This window comes from Bombina bombina, chromosome 8, assembly GCF_027579735.1.
Source record: "Bombina bombina isolate aBomBom1 chromosome 8, aBomBom1.pri, whole genome shotgun sequence".
NCBI classification, from domain to species: domain Eukaryota; kingdom Metazoa; phylum Chordata; class Amphibia; order Anura; family Bombinatoridae; genus Bombina; species Bombina bombina.
In genome coordinates this window covers 113,193,052-113,215,121 of record NC_069506.1, presented here as the reverse complement: position 1 = coordinate 113,215,121, position 22,070 = coordinate 113,193,052, and the positions used below count along the sequence as shown (strand labels likewise).

The 22,070-nt window shown below is 38.0% G+C and overlaps 1 protein-coding gene across 1 annotated transcript in view; it reads right to left on the bottom strand.

Moving 5' to 3' along the window:
* The window catches only part of LOC128638844 (arf-GAP with coiled-coil, ANK repeat and PH domain-containing protein 3-like), a 223,040-nt gene extending 202,033 nt beyond the window's left edge, over nucleotides 1-21,007 (bottom strand). The window contains exon 1 of the mRNA XM_053690977.1: nucleotides 20,606-21,007. Coding sequence (XP_053546952.1) covers nucleotides 20,606-20,652 — 47 coding nt within the window. The 5' untranslated portion in view covers nucleotides 20,653-21,007. The remainder of the gene's footprint in view (nucleotides 1-20,605) is intronic.
* Nucleotides 21,008-22,070: the final 1,063 nt, after the last annotated feature.

The following is a 22,070-nucleotide window of genomic DNA, read 5'->3' as shown; positions in this document are numbered from 1 at the left end:
CACATAAGCTAGGTTGAAGGTCCAAGGCGCTACTAATGCATCCACTAGAGTCGCCTTGGGATCCCTGGATCTGGACCCGTAGCAAGGAACCTTGAAGTTCTGACGAGACGCCATCAGATCCATGTCTGGAATGCCCCATAATTGGGTCAACTGGGCAAATATCTCCGGGTGGAGTTCCCACTCCCCCGGATGGAATGTCTGGCGACTCAGATAATCCGCCTCCCAGTTTTCCACTCCTGGGATGTGGATCGCAGATAGGTGGCAGGAGTTATCCTCCGCCCATTTTATGATTTTGGTCATTTCTCTCATCGCCAGGGAACTCCTTGTTCCCCCCTGATGGTTGATGTAAGCAACAGTCGTCATGTTGTCTGATTGGAATCTTATGAATCTGGCCTTTGCTAGTTGAGGCCAAGCCCTGAGAGTATTGAATATCGCTCTCAGTTCCAGAATGTTTATCGGGAGAAGAGACTCTTCCCGAGACCATAGACCCTTAGCTTTCAGGGAGTCCCAGACCGCGCCCCAGCCCACTAGACTGGCGTCGGTCGTGACGATGACCCACTCTGGTCTGCGGAAGCTCATTCCCTGGGACAGGTGATCCTGGGTTAGCCACCAACGGAGTGAGTCTCTGGTCTTCTGATCTACTTGAATCACTGGAGACAAGTCTGTATAGTCCCCATTCCACTGTTCCAGCATGCACAGTTGTAATGGTCTTAGATGAATTCGCGCAAAAGGAACTATGTCCATTGCTGCAACCATCAACCCTACTACTTCCATGCACTGAGCTATGGAAGGTCGTGGAACAGAGTGAAGAACTTGACAAGCGTTTAGAAGTTTTGACTTTCTGACATCTGTCAGGAAAATCTTCATTTCTAAAGAATCTATTATTGTCCCCAAGAAAGGAACTCTTGTCGACGGAGACAGGGAACTTTTTTCTATGTTCACCTTCCACCCGTGAGATCTGAGAAAGGCCAGAACGATGTCTGTATGAGCCTTTGCCTTTGAAAGAGACGACGCTTGTATCAGAATGTCGTCCAAGTAAGGTGCCACTGCAATGCCCCTTGGTCTTAGAACCGCTAGAAGGGACCCGAGTACCTTTGTGAAAATCCTTGGAGCAGTGGCTAGCCCGAATGGGAGAGCCACAAACTGGTAATGTTTGTCCAGAAAGGCGAACCTTAGGAACTGATGATGATCTTTGTGGATAGGAATATGTAGATACGCATCCTTTAGATCCACGGTAGTCATAAATTGACCCTCCTGGATTGTAGGTAAAATCGTTCGAATAGTTTCCATTTTGAACGATGGCACTCTGAGAAATTTGTTTAGAATCTTTAAATCCAGAATTGGTCTGAAGGTTCCCTCTTTTTTGTGAACTACAAACAGATTTGAGTAAAACCCCAGTCCTTGTTCCACAGTTGGAACTGGGTGTATCACTCCCATTTTTAACAGGTCTTCTACACAATGTAAGAATGCCTGTCTCTTTATTTGGTTTAAAGATAAGTGAGACATGTGGAACCTTCCCCTTGGGGATAGTTCCTTGAATTCCAGAAGATAACCCTGAGAAACTATTTCTAGTGCCCAGGGATCCTGAACATCTCTTGCCCAAGCCTGAGAGAAGAGAGAGAGTCTGCCCCCTACTAGATCCGGTCCCGGATCCGGGGCTACTCCTTCATGCTGTTTTGGTAGCAGCAGCAGGCTTCTTGGCCTGCTTACCCTTGTTCCAGCCTTGCGTCGGTTTCCAAGCTGGTTTGGTTTGCGAAGCATTACCCTCTTGTCTAGAGGCTGCAGAGTTGGAGGCCGGTCCGTTCCTGAAATTGCGAAAGGAACGAAAATTAGACTTATTCTTGGCCTTGAAAGGCCTATCTTGTGGGAGGGCATGGCCCTTACCCCCAGTGATGTCTGAGATAATCTCTTTCAATTCTGGCCCAAAAAGGGTTTTACCCTTGAAAGGGATATTAAGCAATTTTTGTCTTGGAAGATACATCCGCTGACCAAGACTTTAGCCAGAGCGCTCTGCTCGCCACAATTGCAAACCCTGAATTTTTCGCCGCTAATCTAGCTAACTGCAAAGCGGCATCTAAAATAAAGGAATTAGCTAACTTAAGTGCGTGAATTCTGTCCATAACCTCCTCATACGGAGTCTCTCTACTGAGCGACTTTTCTAGTTCCTCGAACCAGAACCACGCTGCTGTAGTGACAGGAATAATGCACGAAATAGGTTGCAGGAGGTAACCTTGCTGTACAAAAATCTTTTTAAGCAAACCCTCCAATTTTTTATCCATAGGATCTTTGAAATCACAATTATCCTCGATAGGAATAGTAGTGCGCTTGGCTAGCGTAGAAACTGCCCCCTCGACCTTAGGGACTGTCTGCATAAGTCCTTTCTGGGGTCGACCATAGGAAATAATTTCTTAAATATAGGAGGGGGGACAAAAGGTATGCCGGGCTTCTCCCACTCCTTATTCACTATGTCCGCCACCCGCTTGGGTATAGGAAAAGCGCCGGGGTGCACCGGAACCTCTAGGAACTTGTCCATCTTGCACAATTTTTCTGGAATGACCAGGTTGTCACAATCATCCAGAGTAGATAGCACCTCCTTAAGCAGTGCGCGGAGATGCTCTAATTTAAATTTAAATGTCACAACATCAGGTTCTGCCTGTTGAGAAATTCTACCTGAATCAGAAATTTCCCCATCTGACAAAACCTCCCTCATGGCCACTTCAGATTGGTGTGAGGGTATGACAGAGCAATTATCATCAGCGCCCTCCTGCTCTACAGTGTTTAAAACAGAGCAATCGCGCTTTCTCTGAAATGCAGGCATTTTGGATAAAATATTTGCTATGGAGTTATCCATTACTGCCGTCAATTGTTGCATAGTAACAAGCATTGGCGCGCTAGATGTACTAGGGGTCTCCTGCGTGGGCAAAACTGGTGTAGACACAGAAGGAGATGATGTAGAACTATGTTTACTCCCTTCATCTGATGAATCATCTTGGGCAACTTTACTATCTGTGGCAGTACTGTCCTTACTTTTTTTGGACGCTATGGCACAATTATCACACATATTTGAAGGGGGAGACACATTGGCTTCCATACATACAGAACATAGTCTATCTGAAGGCACAGACATGTTAAACAGGCTTAAACTTGTCAATAAAGTACAAAAACCGTTTTAAAACAAAACCGTTACTGTCTCTTTAAATTTTAAACAGGGCACACTTTTTTACTGAATATGTGAAAAACTATGAAGGAATTGTTCAATTTTAACCAAATTTTCACCACAGTGTCTTAAAGCATTCAAAGCATTGCACCCCAAATTTCAGACCTTTAACCCTTAAAATGAGGAAACCGGAGCCGTTTACAGTTTTAACCCCTCTACAGTCCCAGCTCCAGCCTTTGCTGCGACTTTACCAAACCCAGGGGGGTATACGATACCAAATGAAGCCTTCTAGGAACCTTTTCAACTACTTCCAGACCCACACACATGCAGCTGCATGTACTGCTCTCAAAAGTAACTGCGCAGTAATTGGGCGAAAATGAGGCTCTGCCAGAGAAGGCCCTTCCTGACTGGGAATCGATCTAGCCCATAAAAGTGTCTACCAGTTTTATAGCCCATATTAAGCCCTTTATTCTGTTTGAGACTAAGAAAATGGCTTACCAGTCCCCATGAGGGGAAAATGACAGCCTTCCAGCATTACACAGTCTTGTTAGAAATATGGCTAGTCATACCTTAAGCAGAAAAGTCTGCCAACTGTTCCCCCCAACTGAAGTTATCTCATCTCAACAGTACTGTGTGGGAACAGAAAACGATTTTAGTTACTGCTGCTAAAATCATACTCCTCTCACAAACAGAACTCTTCATCCTTTTCTGTTTCAGAGTAAATAGTACATACCAGCACTATTTTAAAATAACAAACTCTTGATAGTAGAATAAAAAACTACAACTAAACACCACATACTCTTCACCATCTCCGTGGAGATGCTGCTTGTTCAGCGGCAAAGAGAATGACTGGGGTGGGCTGAGCCTAGGAGGGACTATATGGACAGCTTTTGCTGTGCTCTTTGCCATTTCCTGTTGGGGAAGAGAATATTCCCACAAGTTATGGATGACGCCGTGGACCGGACACACCAATGTTGGAGAAACCCAAATTTTCTTTCATGATTCAGAGAGAGCATGCAATTTTAAGCAATTTCAAATTTACTAAATGTAGCCACCAATCAGCAAGCGCTACCCAGGTGCTGAACCAAAAATGGTCCGCCTCCTAAGCTTACATTACTGCTTTTCAAATAAAGATACCAAGAGAATGAAGAAAATTGATAATAGGAATACATTAAAATGTTGCTCTATCTAAATCATGAAAGAAAATAAAAATGAGTTCATATCCCTTTAAATAAGCACACAACAACTCTTGGGAAAATAACTAGACCATCACTGGTCAGGCCACCTTTATCAACAGATAATAAAATTAACTGTAAACCGAAAAATTACTAACTAAAATTGCGGCAATTAATATGCTAATCTCCCCATAACCACAGAGGTCAACAGCCCTAACCAAACTGCAACAGAGTTAAAAGGACATAAAATCCCAATTTTTTTCTTTCATGGTTCAGATAGAGCATGCAATCTAAAACATCTTTCCAATTTATTTTTATTAACTAATTTGTTTTGTTCTCTTTGTTGAAAAGTATACCTAGGTAGGCAGGTAGCCCTCAGTTTACTCCGGGGTTAGGTTCCAGAAGGAATGGTTGTAAATCGAAACCGTTGTAAATTGAAACCCAGTTTATAATGTAAGTCAATGGGAAGTGAGGGAGATAGGTTCCAGGACCTTCTCAAAATTGTCGTTAGTAACACCTAATACATTATTTTTAAAGCTTTGAATGAAGACTTTAAATGCTAAACAGCATTATAAATCTAATAAAATAATCACACAACACAGAATATATAATTAAACTAAGTTAAATGAACAAAAACATTTGCTAAAAAGCATTATAAACCTAATAAAATAATCAAACAACACAGACTTCACTTGCATTTTTCTGCAAACAGTTCTTTCTAAGCTTTCCAATCTGGACTGATTTATAGACAGGAAGATCTTGTTCCTTTGAAATCTGCTCGATAGCTCAGGTTTGGTTAAACTGATTCATTTCAGCTTGCTTGGCTTTGCTGCAACACAAGCGGACAGCTCCACCTACTGGCTATTTTAATAAATGCAGTGCTTCTCAATGCTATTCAATAGCAGTCACATGACTGGAAAAAAAGGTTGTTATTCTGAAACGGTGTAAATTGAACCATTGTAAACCGAGGGCCCCCTGTACTGTATACACACATACATTTTTTCAATTACAGGGGTCAAATTTATTTAAGAAATTTGACCCCTGTTTTTGAAAAAATCCTGGCTGGTTCCTGCTTTGTTGAAGATTATTACACAGAACCTTCAGGTGGTTGTCTCATGGAGGGCGGATTCACATTGTGTGGCATGTGTATATATATATATATATATGTATACAGGGAGTGCAGAATTATTAGGCAAATTAGTATTTTGACCACATCATCCTCTTTATGCATGTTGTCTTACTCCAAGCTGTATAGGCTCGAAAGCCTACTACCAATTAAGCATATTAGGTGATGTGCATTTCTGTAATGAGAAGGGGTGTGGTCTAATGACATCAGAGTGAGTCTTGATGGGCCAGATGGATGGGCACGTGGCTGGATTGGTAAAGGGCAGAGAGCTCCAGTCCGACTCAGACGCCAGCAAGGTGGAGGTGGAGTACTGGTTTGGGCTGGTATCATCAAAGATGAGCTTGTGGGGCCTTTTCGGGTTGAGGATGGAGTCAAGCTCAACTCCCAGTCCTACTGCCAGTTTCTGGAAGACACCTTCTTCAAGCAGTGGTACAGGAAGAAGTCTGCATCCTTCAAGAAAAACATGATTTTCATGCAGGACAATGCTCCATCACACGCGTCCAAGTACTCCACAGCGTGGCTGGCAAGAAAGGGTATAAAAGAAGAAAATCTAATGACATGGCCTCCTTGTTCACCTGATCTGAACCCCATTGAGAACCTGTGGTCCATCATCAAATGTGAGATTTACAAGGAGGGAAAACAGTACACCTCTCTGAACAGTGTCTGGGAGGCTGTGGTTGCTGCTGCACGCAATGTTGATGGTGAACAGATCAAAACACTGACAGAATCCATGGATGGCAGGCTTTTGAGTGTCCTTGCAAAGAAAGGTGGCTATATTGGTCACTGATTTGTTTTTGTTTTGTTTTTGAATGTCAGAAATGTATATTTGTGAATGTTGAGATGTTATATTGGTTTCACTGGTAAAAATAAATAATTGAAATGGGTATATATTTGTTTTTTGTTAAGTTGCCTAATAATTATGCACAGTAATAGTCACCTGCACACACAGATATCCCCCTAAAATAGCTATAACTAAAAACAAACTAAAAACTACTCCCAAAACTATTCAGCTTTGATATTAATGAGTTTTTTGGGTTCATTGAGAACATGGTTGTTGTTCAATAATAAAATTAATCCTCAAAAATACAACTTGCCTAATAATTCTGCACTCCCTGTATATATAATATTGCACTTGCATAAAGTTGGTAGGGCTGTACATACCACAATTGCCATTTTAAAGTTTATTATAGAAATTGCATTGTAAAATCCATCACTATGGGCACAACTGCACACATACATATACTGATAATGCAAATCTATAACCTAACTTTTCACTGCTACACATTACATAAAATCAATGTTAGCATAAAATAAAATTGTTCTATCTACCACCACTTATTATAAGTTCAACAGCAATGCTACATTTGTTTAAAACAGTAAAGTGCACAAATACAACCTGCACATGATCCAATACAAATTCAATTGAATGATGCTGTTTACTTAACACATTTTTTTTGCCTGGCCAGACTTCACAGTGCCATTCAAAATATTCAAATATTTAATCTTGCATACTGAATGCCATCTGCCTTACAGCCCACTCCATGCCAAGCAGACACTACAAGGAATGCTTCCCTATGTGACTTGCAGTATATACACACACACACACACACACCCGTGGTTACAGTGATGGTAAATCTGAGCGTTTTTGAAATGCTAAGTTTTACCAGTGCTATAAATAAAGGGGACTTTCAGTCATGAAGTATAAAAAACTTCATGCTGGAAGTTCCTTTATTTTCCTGAAGATTATACCAAACTGAGCGCCTCTGGTTGCCCACAGCAGAACGTTATTTTCTTAATGAGGTAACGTTTCAACAGCTATTGGCTAAGAGGTAGAAGCGTCACCTAATTGGGAAAAAAAAGCGTCCTGGCTGTTGAGGCGCTCAGCGTGGCGAAGGCTGCAGACAAATAAAGGAACTTTTTTTTAAAAGAAATACCCGGTTTTTAAAAATACTATTAAAAACAAGGGCACTTTCATTTGTCAAAGTTTACAAAGCAGCCGTTTTGTTTCAAAAACCTACCTTTCTTCTCTTCACAGCTGGAGCAGCTTCCCCCTCCCGGAGATCCTCTCTTCACACGTCAGCAATGACTAATCCGGCTTCCTCCAATCCCGGCTTTCCCCCCAGGGGAATCATTGCCTGAGGCCATGCCGTGATTGGAGGAAGCCGGGTTAGTCATTGCTGACGTGTGAAGAGAGGATCTCTGTGCGGGGGAAGCTGCTCTGGCTGTGAAGAGAAGAAAGGTACGTTTTTAAACAAAACGGCTGCTTTCTAAACTTTAATGAATGAAAGTGCCCCTGTATTTAATAGTATTTTTAAAAACCGGGCTTTCATTCAACATAGTTTACCTTTACTTAAAGTTTTTTATACTTCATGACTGAAAGTCCCCTTTATTTATAGCACTGGTAAATCATAGCCTTTGAAAAACGCAAGGATTTACCATTTCTTTAGGCACTATAAGGGTTAGTTCCTTTCCTTTTTTAAATGAACATTATTTTGTTCATTCAAAAAGAGAAATCCTATTAAAAAATGCATAATGCTACATGAACATACTTGAAATTAGTATTTTTAAGAGACTTTTCAATTAACTTCTGTTACCAAAACGTACTTTGTTCTCTTTGTATCCATTGTTAAAAAGCATACTAAGATAGGCTTGGGTGCAGCAAAGCACTACTTGGAGCTTGGTGATTGGTAGCTGCACGCATTTCTTTTATCATAGGCTCACAACATACTTTCAGCTAGCTCCTAGTGGTGCATTGCTGCTCTGAAGCCAATTTGAACCTATTGTTTAGCCCATTTGCTTTGCAAGCAATAGTGCAACAATGAAATGCTGCAACCCATTAGAGAGTTTTATTTTTGTAACGTTATGTCCCATTCATTTTAATAAGATGGAGTCACTCCAACCACTCTGAAAGGGTGGAACAAACACAATTTCTACAGGCAACAAAATAAATAATGACCATACAGCATATTGCAATTTTTTTGTAGGTTAAACATTTAGGGCCAGATTACAAGTGGAGCACTGTTTAATCCTCCCGCTTGAGCGTTAACTGCACTAAGTAATCTTTTTGTGCGTGTCAGGTTGCTCTTGTATTACAAGTTGAAAGTAAACAGCTATCGCTAACCTGACACTCGTAAAAAGCCGAACTTAGAATATTGCGCTTCCCCCATAGGAGTTATTGGAGCAAAATAAGTGGAAAAAAAAAACCTAACACAATCTCATGTTCTCAAGTGCGCTAACCCGACATAAAAATATGAATATTTCACAATCCAATGTTCTTCACATAGAATATGTTCTATTTATTTATAAATAAATATTTCTATATATACCTGATTTTTTTTCACAAATATTTATGTATACACATGATTATATATAGGTATAAATTCAAAATACATAAAACATATTCCCCTGCGTGCAGAACATTGGAATGTGAAATATTTACAGTAAATACACAGTGTAACACTTTATTAAATATGAATATTGCATACATATGTTTTTACATGTTTTCATCTACTTAACTGCAAATTGCTCCAATGCACATATATATATATATATATATATACACATACACACACACATACAGTATCTTTATATGTATACATATGTATTTATGTGTTTATATGTGTATATGTCTGTTAATACATACACATATAAATACATCTGTAGTTGTACACACATGTAAACATATCTATACATATTTAGACATGTATATGTAGGTATCTCAATGTTAAAGCCATTTACCTGCCTGTTTTTCTATCCCCTGAGACCTCATATCTTTGAGCCCTTATAACTTTTTTGTGCTATATTTTTTTAAATAATTTTTATTAGATGAGTGTAACTGTACTTTGTAATGTATTTTTGATGCGTTTTGTGCCACTTTTTTTGTGAATTAGTTAACCAGGGTTCTGAGGTCTCACTAACGCGACACGTGTTAACTTCACTTGCGCTCAAGCAATCACGTTTACTTACAACTTGTAATACAAGCAAAAAACCTGATGCTCGCAAAAACCTGTGATAAACCCCTTTTCGCTTGCGCGTAACTGTTAACGCACCACTAGTAATCTAGCTCTTTATGGGGATTATATTTTAACTATAATGCTCCTTTAAATAGAAAATAAGAACTGTGTTGCATTTGGGGAGGAGCAAAATTGGATGAAAAAAAATGGGGAAGGGGCAACAAAAATGCTTGCGGGAAATAAAGGCCCATGCTGTGGCCCCCTGAACATTAGGTTGGACAACCCCCTTATATCATACTTTGTGAGTTGTTCAGTTAAAGAACAATACAAGCTTAGCAAAGCCTTCCACATTTTAATAATTATTCCTGCGATTATTTAAAGCCTGGTTGTCACTGACACAGCTAGACAAATCCCAGGCTACTGAGATTTTTTTTTACCATACATTCCTACATAAAATACATTTCCTCATTCCTATAAAACGGTATGCCTGGCTCCTCAGCATTATGGGTGGCTCTTAAAGGGACAGTAAACATCTAGAGATTTTGATATAAAATGTTTAGTTATGTATAGTAAAACAACTTTGCTATACACTTTCCTTATTTATTTCACTCATTTTACACAATTTAGGTCTGAACATTGTGGACTTTCTAATTCTGTTAGATGGAAATGCACCCTGCTAACTTTTCAAGGCCAACCCTGCTACATACATTTCCCCTTAACAGCAAAATAATAACTAACATAATGACTGTGGCTAGTCTTGTGAGTTGCAGATTCAAGCCCAGATGGGTTTCTCCAATTGAGTCAAGTAGTAGGTGGAGTTAGTCTATTAAAAAACAATTGCTACAAACAAGATGTTAATTTGTATTTAAAAATGTTAGACTTGGTTGTATGTTGACAGCAAGGCAACAAAACTGTCTTATAATTATAAAAGGTGTTTTCTTTACAATCCCTTTAATTTTCAAATTTGTACGACCAGCAAAATGAAAGTTAACAATAGTTGTTTAATATACTGATTTAGCAAGTCAATGTCCTTGATATAGTGACAGCACTCAGAGTGATCATAAAGCAAGATAATCCCTTAGAACTCAGAAGAGGGATTTAGAGGTTAATGCTATTTTATAAAAATAGAAAAGGATTACAGTAATTTTCCTATAGGCATCATCCCTGTGCTACAACTGCAAAAAAAGTCTACGTCTATAAATACAATTGAAGAACAACTGCACAATCTCAAAAGTATCTGCAGAATTCGAATAGAGGTAGATTCTATTCCAAATCCCCACTTCACTAATGGTCTAAGTAAATGTAACCCATGTACAAAGTTGTCACCACAGAGGTAATAATGATACAGCTATAGGGAGATCTACAATGTGTGCGAGTCTTCTGTAAGGTTCCGTGGCAAGAAGGAGTAGATTTTGGCTTAGATTAACTAGATCTGTGTCTACGGTAACACTAACGTCTGTGGAAGTTATAGGCTATGATGGCTTCTCAGACAATTCTAAAAATTTGCTGACATAGATTGGTTTTGCAGTCTGACACTTGCAGGGGCAGCCCTCATGGGGAAAAAAAAAAAAGGGGGCTGTCCCTGCAAGTGGCGAGCCGTCTCCCATAGAAATAATGAGAGCTCTTGCTATCTAAATATAGATGACAAATCCAGCTTCCTCCAATCGTTGCAGTGCCCCACGAGCTGGACGCCAAAGGGGGCACACAACGATTGGAGGAAGCTGGATTTGTCATCGTTCTGCTAAAGAAAGCAGGAGCTGCGTGTGGAAGTTCGACATTATGTTTACCATAACGCAAAAGGTATTTTTTAAAATAAGCATCTTTGTAAACTTTAATGAATTAAAGTACCCCTGTTTTTAAGATTATTATTTGATACTGGCCTTTAATTCATTCAATTTTACAATCACTTTAAAGTGGCTTTATAGGATTCCACCAGAGAAAGAATTATATAAAATTAGGCCCATTGTCTCCAAATATTGTACAGGCAGTCCTCGGGTTACAGACATCCGACTTAAGTACAACTCGTACTTACATACAGAGAAAATAGAGCTTTATCGACAATCCTTCTTTCCACGATAATCCAAAATACTGAAAATCCAATTGTCACAAGGACAGAAAGTGATGTGAAATTTTCTGAACAGGGGCACAGATAGCAAAACAAACTTTATCCTATGCTATCCAAAACAAACAAAAAAAATGTTTGGCTAGAGTTTCACCTAAAAAAAGTGCCTGTTCCAACTTACATACAAATTCAACTTAAGAACAAACCTAAAGTCCCTATCTTGTACGTAACCCGGGGACTGCCTGTATTTATAAATAATCAGTAATTCCTTATTGTCTAGTGGGGGTGCATGACCGATCAATGCATTCCTGGAGGTAAATGTGAGGTTGGGGCAGCAGAGTTGTCAATGCCTAGTGCAGCACAAAAACTAAATACACCACTGTTAGCAAGATATACAATGCTGCAAAAGTGACCCTTAGACTGCTCCATGCAACGTGACCTCTAACTTCCCATAAAATGAGCTAATTCATTGCAAAACAAAATTTATAATCTATTTTATGCTTTATTTTGCCTGTTTCCTTTAATTGTGATGTTGCACAAGCTGCAATGAATCCTGCAGGATCCATACACTGACCCTGCAACATGCCCACAGCAAAGGAGATGAAATGCTGAAACATGGGCGTTGAAAATACTGTACATTTTGTTAGCAAAATAATATTTATTATGTAGGCAGATATTTTGCAGTGCAGTACGCAATTACATGCGGTTCAGATAACTATAATGTCCCTTTAAACCAGGCCCTTTTAAACAACAACAACCATGGGCCACATTTGGACCACTAAGGGTTTTTGTATGGCCCTCTGCACCACTGGGCAGAAAGCAGACACCAGTAATTTGATACCAAAACTGCACTTCTACATATCTCATCCGGTAATTAAAGGACATAACACCCATTTTTATTCATTCATGATTCAGATAGAGCATGCAATTTTAAATAACTTTCCAATTTATTTCTAATATTTAAATTATTTAATTATCTTTGTATCATTTGTTGAAAAGTATACCTGGGTAGGCTCAAGAGTTGCTAGTCTTAAAATGACAAGCTCTAACACAGGGCTCGACAAAACCAGGTTTCAAGCTGCAACTGGCTCCTAGAATTTTACCACTAGCTCCTTACATTTTGTTTTTCTCCACAGATCAAATGCCACTGTCTGGCTTTTAAATATTCTTTTTTTTTTTTTTTTACAAATATTTTTTTTATTGGCAAACAAGAGGTACATTGGTACAATATCACGAGGAAAAACAAATCATAAGGAAAAAAAAAATTGTCAGCCTCACAGTCATAAATGCAAAACACTTAATCAGAATTAAAAGGGTAGCGATCTCAATCCCTATACCCATCAAAATCAATATTCCATATGTACCTATTGTTGAGATTTTTGCTATTTAAACAGGAAGAAATCAAAAAAGATTTCTCTTACCTCTCCCAAATTACTCTCTTACCTAAAACATTTTTTCATATCTCTGGATACCAGGAGGTTGAGAGAATTATAGACCTACATTCTATAGAGTGTCTTATGGGGTGGAGAATCTGCGACTGAAATTCTATACTTTAGGAAAAGACATAGGGGTATATTTATTATAGTGCGAGCGGACATGATACGATGTAGCGTATCATGTCCGCTGCACATCGATAAATGCTGTCGGCATTTATCATTGCAACAGCAGTTCTTGTGAACTGCTGGTGCAATGCCGCCCTCTGCAGATTTGCGGCCCACTAGCAGGGGGTGTCAATCAACCCAATCGGGTTGATTTCTGTCCGCGGCCTCAGATCAGGCAGACAAGTTATGAAGCAGCGGTCTTTATACCGCTGCTTCATAACTTCTGTTTCCGGCGAGGCTTGCACAGAAACAGGGGCATCAACTCCATACGGAGCTTGATAAATCGGCCCATAATCACCTTATCCCATTTGTTAAAGAATTTTCTAGCTTTGTTTTCAGCCATACCAAAGCATCATATTGTTCTACAGCTATTTGAAGGCTTTTAAATATTCTTACTGGCGCCTAAATTTTAAACAGATTTGTCGACCACTGCTCTAACAAATGGCCCCTTAAATGGATATAAAACAATCTGTGTCATTGTTGTAATACAAAGCACTAAGTAGTGACTCATGCTTAATAGAAATCATAGCAGTATCTATTATTTATCATTTTAAAAGGATTTTACCTTTTATTTAATTTTTTTTAACTTCATTTTGCAGGGGTTTAACTTCCTATCACAGCCCCAAAAGGGGTCAAGGGTCTCTACAGGAAGACATATTTAGCTTGATGTCATAAATCTTATAGAGCAACATCAGATGGCTTACTGTTCAGTAAATGCTAGAGAAATACGAAGTCAATTTCTTGCTCATGCTCAGAAGAGGCAAAGTTCAACTGTCTGGTTCCTTAAAGGGACATGAAACCCAAAAATGTTCTTTCATGATTCAGCTAGAGAATACTATTTTAAACAATTTTCCAATTTACTTCTATTATTTAATTTGCTTCCGTCTCTTGTTATCCTTTGCTGAAAGGTTTATCTAGGCAAGCTCAGGAGCAGCAGAGATGAACCTAGGTTCAAGCTTTTGATTGGTGGCTGCATATATATATATATATATATATATATATATATATATATATATATTTATTTATTGACTGTGATTGGCTCACCGATGTGTTCTGTTAGAAACTATTAGTGTATAGCTGCTCCTTCAACAAATGATACCAAGATAATAAAACAGATTAGATAATAGAAAATTAGAAAATTGTTTAAAATTGTATTCTCTATCTGAATCATGAAAGAAAATGTTTGGGTTTCATGTCCCTTTAAGTAACTGTATACAGCGTATAGAGCAATGGTTTAAAAGTACTGGCCCTGGGGCTATATGCGGCCCTCAAGATAGTTTAAACTGGCCCTCCTTTGTTTATTTGGTAAATTATTAATTTGGCATCTTCAATTTTTTTAGGGTTCTAAGAAGTGTAGCAAGTTGATGTTCTATATAGGCACTCACAAGATAAATATAAAAGACTCACATTATGCACTGCTTGGATAAATGTCACTTTTTATTCAGTTCTAGAATGATTACTTCACTTGGCACTCACAAGATAAATATACACTGTGTACGTCTACTGTGGAATACAGCTGCTACCATGCACTACTACTTGGGTAAATGTCACTTCCAGCTTCTAGCATATCCAGCTCCAATTGCCCCCCCATGGGAGAAGAACACTTATCCAGTGGCCCCCTCTGATACAATAAGCTTGATAACCCTGGTATAGAGTCTACACAGAGACTTTCTAAATGCTTATTTTGCAAGAAAACAGTTCCTGGCTCCTCTCAAAATTGACATTAGTAATGTAATATTATAACCAATACATATAACGTGTTAATATACAATATTATAGTTAAAGTTCTGAAATTGATGCTGTATATGTGAAAACTGCAATATAAAAATTGTCTATGTGTGAGAGGCATCACTATTCATCAATAAGGCAGTGGAGAGTTCGGTTTATCAGTCAGTGGGCAATCTTTTTTTAACAGTATTTTTTAACATGCACACAGATATATACTTCCTGTTAGCTTCAATATCAAACAGGCCAGCATTAAAAAAAATACTGCTCTTTAATTTGCATGATAGCAGTTTTTTTACTGTTTACTGTACTGGCCCTTTAAATTAAGCAAACTACTAACATTTGCTGTACACATTATAACAGTGCTGTACTATAAATGTAGGGGGCAAAAACTCTTCTACAAACCTTTTGTTTCAACTAAGGAAACACTTCCCCAATAATTGTGAACCAGCGTAAAACAAGGGCTACCTGAATTTTATTTTACTAAAGGAGCACCGTTTCATTGTTTCATATCCCTTTAAAGGGATGGTAAACTCAGTATAGGCATAATATTTAATCAATATTGTCGATTTTTATTACATCTTCACACGAAATTTCCATTAAAACATGATATAGCCATTTACTTACTATTTCCTAATAAAGAATATTCTGGTTCCGTAAAATCGCCAGCCCACCGTGACGTCACATAAATTTTTCCTTTGTGTGTCCAATGATCTTTCCTGTCGCTAGACAGGATTCCTGCAATACAATTTTTTTGAGCATGCGCCCTAACGACCAATTCCTACGATCGTAACAACCAATCAGCAGCCTATAACTCCTTAGAAGAAATTGCGCGTGCACGTTCTATTTGACGCATGCGTGTTATATTATTTTCCACACAGCACGCTAAAGTAAGCCCTGTATTGTATACTATTAATATACGATACATTCTTTACTTGGAGCAGTGCCAGTAAGTAGATCGTTGAAGTATATAGGTTTAAATGTTTTATTCCAAAATCTTTATTAACTATACCGTTATATGCGTCATGCAAACCAATGCGCATGCGTTAAAAATTAGAATATCGGGAGCGAGCAAACATTCTGACGTGAGAAGAGGGTGGAGACAGGATAAAGCACATAATAGTGTTACAGATAGATAAGAGGGACGGAGCGAGGCGGAGAGAAGCGGAGCAACAAGGTTAAATAAAATTATTAAAATTTACAATAAAATGCATATAAATATATAAAATGGATAATGCGGTTTAGTAAATTATAACCATACAAATGTAAATATGTGATTATCAATTAAATGAGTTTACCATCACTTTAACTATAAATAATTTGCTATTAACATTGAGTATAATGTAATGTGCTCCTTGCTCAATACCAACATAACATTTGGGTACCCTTGCTTTAAATGAATTTCTTGAGGTTAATTAATTTAGAATGTTAGCCTTAAAGGGACATTCCAGCCAAAATTGGAATCAACATGGATGCATTTCTGTTTTGAATAGAAGCGTTTTTGTAATATACATGTATTAGCAAAAATGCTTCTAACAAAATCTATAGCTGTTTCAAAAGTGTATTTAAAGCGACATGAAACCCAAAATTTTTCTTACATGATTTAGGTAGAACATACAATTTTAAACAACTTTCCAGTTTACTTCTATTATCAAATTTCCTTCATTCTCTTGGTATAATTTGTTGAAGGAGCAGCAATGCACCACTGGTTTCTAACTGAACACATGGGTGAGCCAATGACAATCGGTATATATATGCAGCCACCAATCAGCAGCTAGAACCTAGGTTATTTGCTGCTCCTGAGCTTTCCTAGATAAACCTTTCAGCAAAGGATAACAAGAGAAGTAAATTAAATAATAGAAGTAAATTGGAAAGATGTTTCAAATGGTATGCTCTGTCTGAATCATAAATGTCTAATTATGACTTTACTGTCCCTTTAAGTATGCACCGTGCACCAGCATTTTAAACACAAGGTGTTTGTACCATCTAGTAATAACTCACTTTGTTATTTGCTGACATGATACAAGCCCCACTGGTTCTCTGAACAGCTGTAATATTTAAAATGCTTGTACACTGAGGATATCTAGCTATGCTTCACATCCACGTGCAGAGAATAATGTTAACCCGAAAACAGTGATAACGTTTACTAGAAGCATATTTTGTATATTGCAAATATGTTTCTATTCAAAGATGTAATTCATCTATGTGCATTTAAATGTTGACCAATATGTCCCTTTAAGTTCAGAATTAGAACACTGGTTTAAATTATAAGGTTCCTTTGAGTGGTCCTGTTATGATATGCACACTATATTCAAGAAATTTTAAATGTATTATTGTCCTTCCTTCCAGGAGATCCTTAGAAAATAGAAATACTCCAAGTAGGAGGGATTCATTGAAAAAGATTTCACTACACAATAGACAGTTATGTACAAGCAACGCCATCTGCTTGGCAACTCATGCCTTTCATTTGGCTATTACTTGTTAAACATAATACAAAAAAAAGTAAAAATTAAAGATCCTGCTGTGATTAATGCTCATCCACAGTGATGGCCAATTTCCTAAGACATGGGATTCAATAATGATAGGGGCGTTAAAGGGACAGTCTATTCCAGAATTTTTTTTGTTTAAAAAGATAGACAGACAAACCCTTTATTACCCATTCCTCCAGTTTTGCACAACCATCATGGTTATAGTAATATACCTTTTTACCTCTGTGATTACCTTGTATCTAAGCCTCTGCAGACTGCCCCCTTATCTCAGTGCTTTTGACAGACATGCATTTTTGCCAATCAGTGCCGACTTATAAATAACTCCACGGGAGGGAGCACAATGTTATATATATGGCAAACATGAACTAGTGCTGTATAAATGTGAAAAACTGTCAAAATGCACTGAGATAAGAGGCGGCCTTCAAGGGCTTAGAAATCAGTTTGAGCCTACCTAGGTTTAGTTTTGAACAAAGAATACCAAGAGTACAAAGCAACTTTGATGATAAAAGTAAATTGGAAAGTTGTTTAAAATTGCATGCCCTATCTGAATCACGAAAGTTTCATTGTGACTAGACTGTCCCTTTAAGGGCCACATATAAAGTTATACCTATTAAAGGCCAGATTACAAGTGGAGTGCTAAATATCGCTTTCGTGAAAGTGATATTTGCACTCCACTGAGTTATGCCAGTGCATGCTAATAATATTTTTTTTGCTGATGTGGTTGGTATCTTTATTTCAAAAAGCAGGCATGAAAGCTTAGGAGCAGGCCCATATTTGGTTCAGCACCCTGGATAGTGCTTGCTGATTGGTGGCTACATTTAGCCACCAATCAGCAAGCACTACCCAGGTGCTGAACCTAAAACGGGCTGGCTCCTAAGCTTTCGTTCCTGCTTTTCAAATAAAGATACCAAGAGAGTGAAGAAAATTTGATAATAGCAGTAAATTAAAAGGTTGCTTAATCACAGCACCAGAAAATGCACCTCATAAAGAAATTATTTTTTTTTATAAATATGATTTTGTATCAGTGTAATTAGCAAAAGCTTATACTGTAATCTAAAAACAAGATCTACAATAATATGTTATATAACAATCACTAGACATGTCATTCTGTATGTTTTTTTTAGGAAAGCTCTCACAGAAACATATAATTGTGTCTGTACTAAGTGACATCTAAATTCAGTTGATAATCTAAATCAGCTCTTAATAGGTAAGTTGCCAAACAAGTTTTCTGTGCCATTGTTATGGTAAATGTCTATACAAGCAGTTCTGCATGCCCTACCAGTGCAGAGCACACAAAAATGTGGCACTGACAGCCAATAAAAGTATATCATAATAACAAAATAACTTAACCAATGATGTAAGTGTTAGTCATTCACCTTATTTACACAGTCTGCTCAAATCAAAAGGCATTTAGTGCCTGTCAGAAAAACATACATAATGATCTAATACATTATTAATAAACAGTCAATTAATGATAAGACTAAAGGGTAATTATTTTGCAATCTGCACTAAACATGAAAGGATATAAATGACAAATACATGGTTATGAATATCATAGTTACTACAAACATACACAATAGCAAACCACAAAACAAAAGCAATAGACGTGGGAAAAACAGGGTTAATATTTTAACTACAGATTTACTGTGCAAATTTGTATTTTTGTTTTAGTAATGCTGACACCAGTGATTGGCTGGATCCTTACAGAAACCAATGCTCCTTTTGTAGAAAGAGAATTTGTGGCCTTGTGGATGTGTCAATAGATTTGAGCATATGTACAACGGCATATACTATAGCCTGCCAAGGCTGACACAAGCTCCCACAATACCCCACCCTGCATCTGATCCACAAACCAACCCCTTTGTTATGTGATCAGAACACTGTAAATGAATGACGGCCCCTAAGGATTGCAATAATCAAACCAGTACTATGGATACGTGAAGCTTTCTGCCCTATCCCTAAGGTCTCTCTCTCCCTTATCATGCATTCTATACACATGATTGTCAAATAGACAGCAGAAGGGTCTGAACACGAACAATACAAGATTAACTAATGTACAAAGAAGAAGAATTACTTAAAAAAGATAAGGCAACACAAGTACCACAACAATATAAATTGTATACTATAAAGATCATAAAAAATAGTAAACTGACACCTTACCCAGTATGTTAGTAAACTAAGTCAGGCAGGGCATATATTGCATATGTATTGTCCTGTCTTATATGTATTGAACTCCTTTGTAGACAACTGCATCATATAACTGGACCTTAATAAATAACCATAAAACACTTCTTTATGGCTACTTAATTACAATCTGTATATACAAAGAAGTCATAAACATATAAAAAGGTACATGCCACAAAATATGATTTTTATTTATTCATCAGTTTCATCCTCTCTATAAGTGGCCCCAGTCTAAGGTTTAGAGGTAATGAAACATGGAGGATATACCAGCATGTTACTCAGTGTCCTTGGCAGTCTATGAGACAATCACGCACCTAACATTATTTGATAGTCATAATGAAAGAATGTTAATTAGCAGCTGCATATATTAAAGCATACAAATATGTAGCAAAGATATTTTTAAACTAATTCTATAGTAATCAAACAAAAGCTACCCAACTCAGTGTTGTACAACACATTCAAGAAACAAATAAAAAAAATCTTTACAATCAATATTTGCTGCAGCTGTTAAAATACAGAGCAGTAGAATTTTAATGCACTTGAATAAACTTCATGGTCCAATAAATATAAAACAAACAAAAAAAGAATATATATGTGTGTGAGAGAGAGAGTGTTGCAGGGTCATAGGATGTGTACTTAGTCCAGTTTGAGAGAGCAGTCATGTTTTGATATATATATATATATATATATATATATATATATATATATATATATATATATATATATATATATATATATATAATTACACTGTGTCCTATCTGTAGGTATGTAAGATAAACAGTAACAATATTAAACTGGTGCCAAATATGTGGTGAGATTATGTTTTGCAGCTTTCTACCTCCAGTTATCAGCAGAGTATATTAGTGGCTGCACAAATGCAACTAATATGATCTGCACATGCAAGACCCATTAGTGAGTACGCCCCATTACACCTAGTGACCTGGTTTTCCCATTGAAACCTTCTTACCTGTGAAGATTCCATTCCAGACTCCCAGTCATTCCCACCCCACAATTTCAAATCCCACTCTGGGCTTCCTCGCCCCACAGTAACCCACTCTAGAAGCCATTTCCAGTTCTATTGCAACCAGAAACCGCAGCGCCTCTCCCCACACCCCAGCCCCGCATCCTCTTACCGAAATCGGGGAGAGTCCTTGATGCATTCTTCAAAATCCACCGTCATGTTTGCGGCTCTCCCCGTCCTCAGTGCATCGCAAACAGTAATACAGGGAGCTTCCCTCGAGCCTAAAGGTAAAGAGGTGAGGATCTGTATCCGGGTATTGGGGAGACCCCAGTGATCCTTTCAGTGCAGAGAGCGCTACTCCAGGATGCGCTGGGGACCAGTCCTGGAAATAAAGCCTAAGCCTTGCATAGGGAAATCCGAGCTCCGGGGTTTACTTATATCCAATGGTCGCCGAGCACTCCTGACCCTGCTGTGCGTATTATAGCACCGGGAGATCCTTACTCCTTCAGCCCGAACGTATGATCCCTCCTTGGGCTCGAAGCGTGACTCCTACTGCCGGCTAACACAAGGCAGCCCAGCCTGTCACTGCCAGGGATCGTGTGCAAACTACAGCCTGTCACCGCCAGGGAGCGTCTAACAACTCTACAAGCCGGGGAGCGTCTTCAAACTACTGTCAGGGATCCCCATGCACAGCTGTCACCGTGTACCTGCCAAAATCCCCTCCATACTTCCCTGGTCCCCATCTGTGAGGCTTAGTGCACGAGATAAACGAACAATTATGTGCGGCTCTAACAAAGTCAGAAGGGTCTATTCTTTACAATGACGCTGAGATTAAATAGAAATGCATTTGTTTTTGTGTCAAAACTCTTAGTTCATTCAAATGTAACGGGATGACAGATGAGCTGCAATTTAATCTATTAATACCTATTTCATATTATTCTATACAAATTGTACTTGCAGACAATACAAATAAATAAAGCATGACATTGTTTATTTGGCCTTTTGTGATTAAATTGATTTAATTTCCCCCCATATTCTCTGAAGCAGATTGTATATATCTGTATGCACTGCAGTCATCTGCATATACAGCCTTCTGATTGGCTGCCTGTCATACTGCAGTATGAATTTTCCTTAGGCGAGTTGGTTAAGTCTAAACATTATTCTACAATTTAACAATATGAACAGTTTACTGTTTGGGGTCCTTAAAGGGACATGAAACCCATATTTTTTTCTTTCTTTCATGATTTAGAAAGAGCATGCAATTTTAAACAACTTTCCAATTTACTTCTATTATCTAATATGCTTAATTTTCTTGATAAACTTTGCCGAAAAGCATATCTAGATAGGATCAGTAGCTGCTGATTGGTGGCTGCATATAGATGCCTCTTGTGATTGGTTCACCAATGTGCATTGCTATTTCTACAACAAAGGATATCTGAAGAATGAAACAAATTAGATAATAGAAGTAAAATGGAAATTTGTTTAAAGTTGTATCCTCTTTCTGAATCATGAAATAATTTTTTGGGGTTTAATTTCCCTTTAAAATGTGGTGTGTAAAAGATGCATGGGACCAGTAATGACTTGGATACATATTGGTGAAATCTCAATAATACAAAATACTAATAATACAAATTATA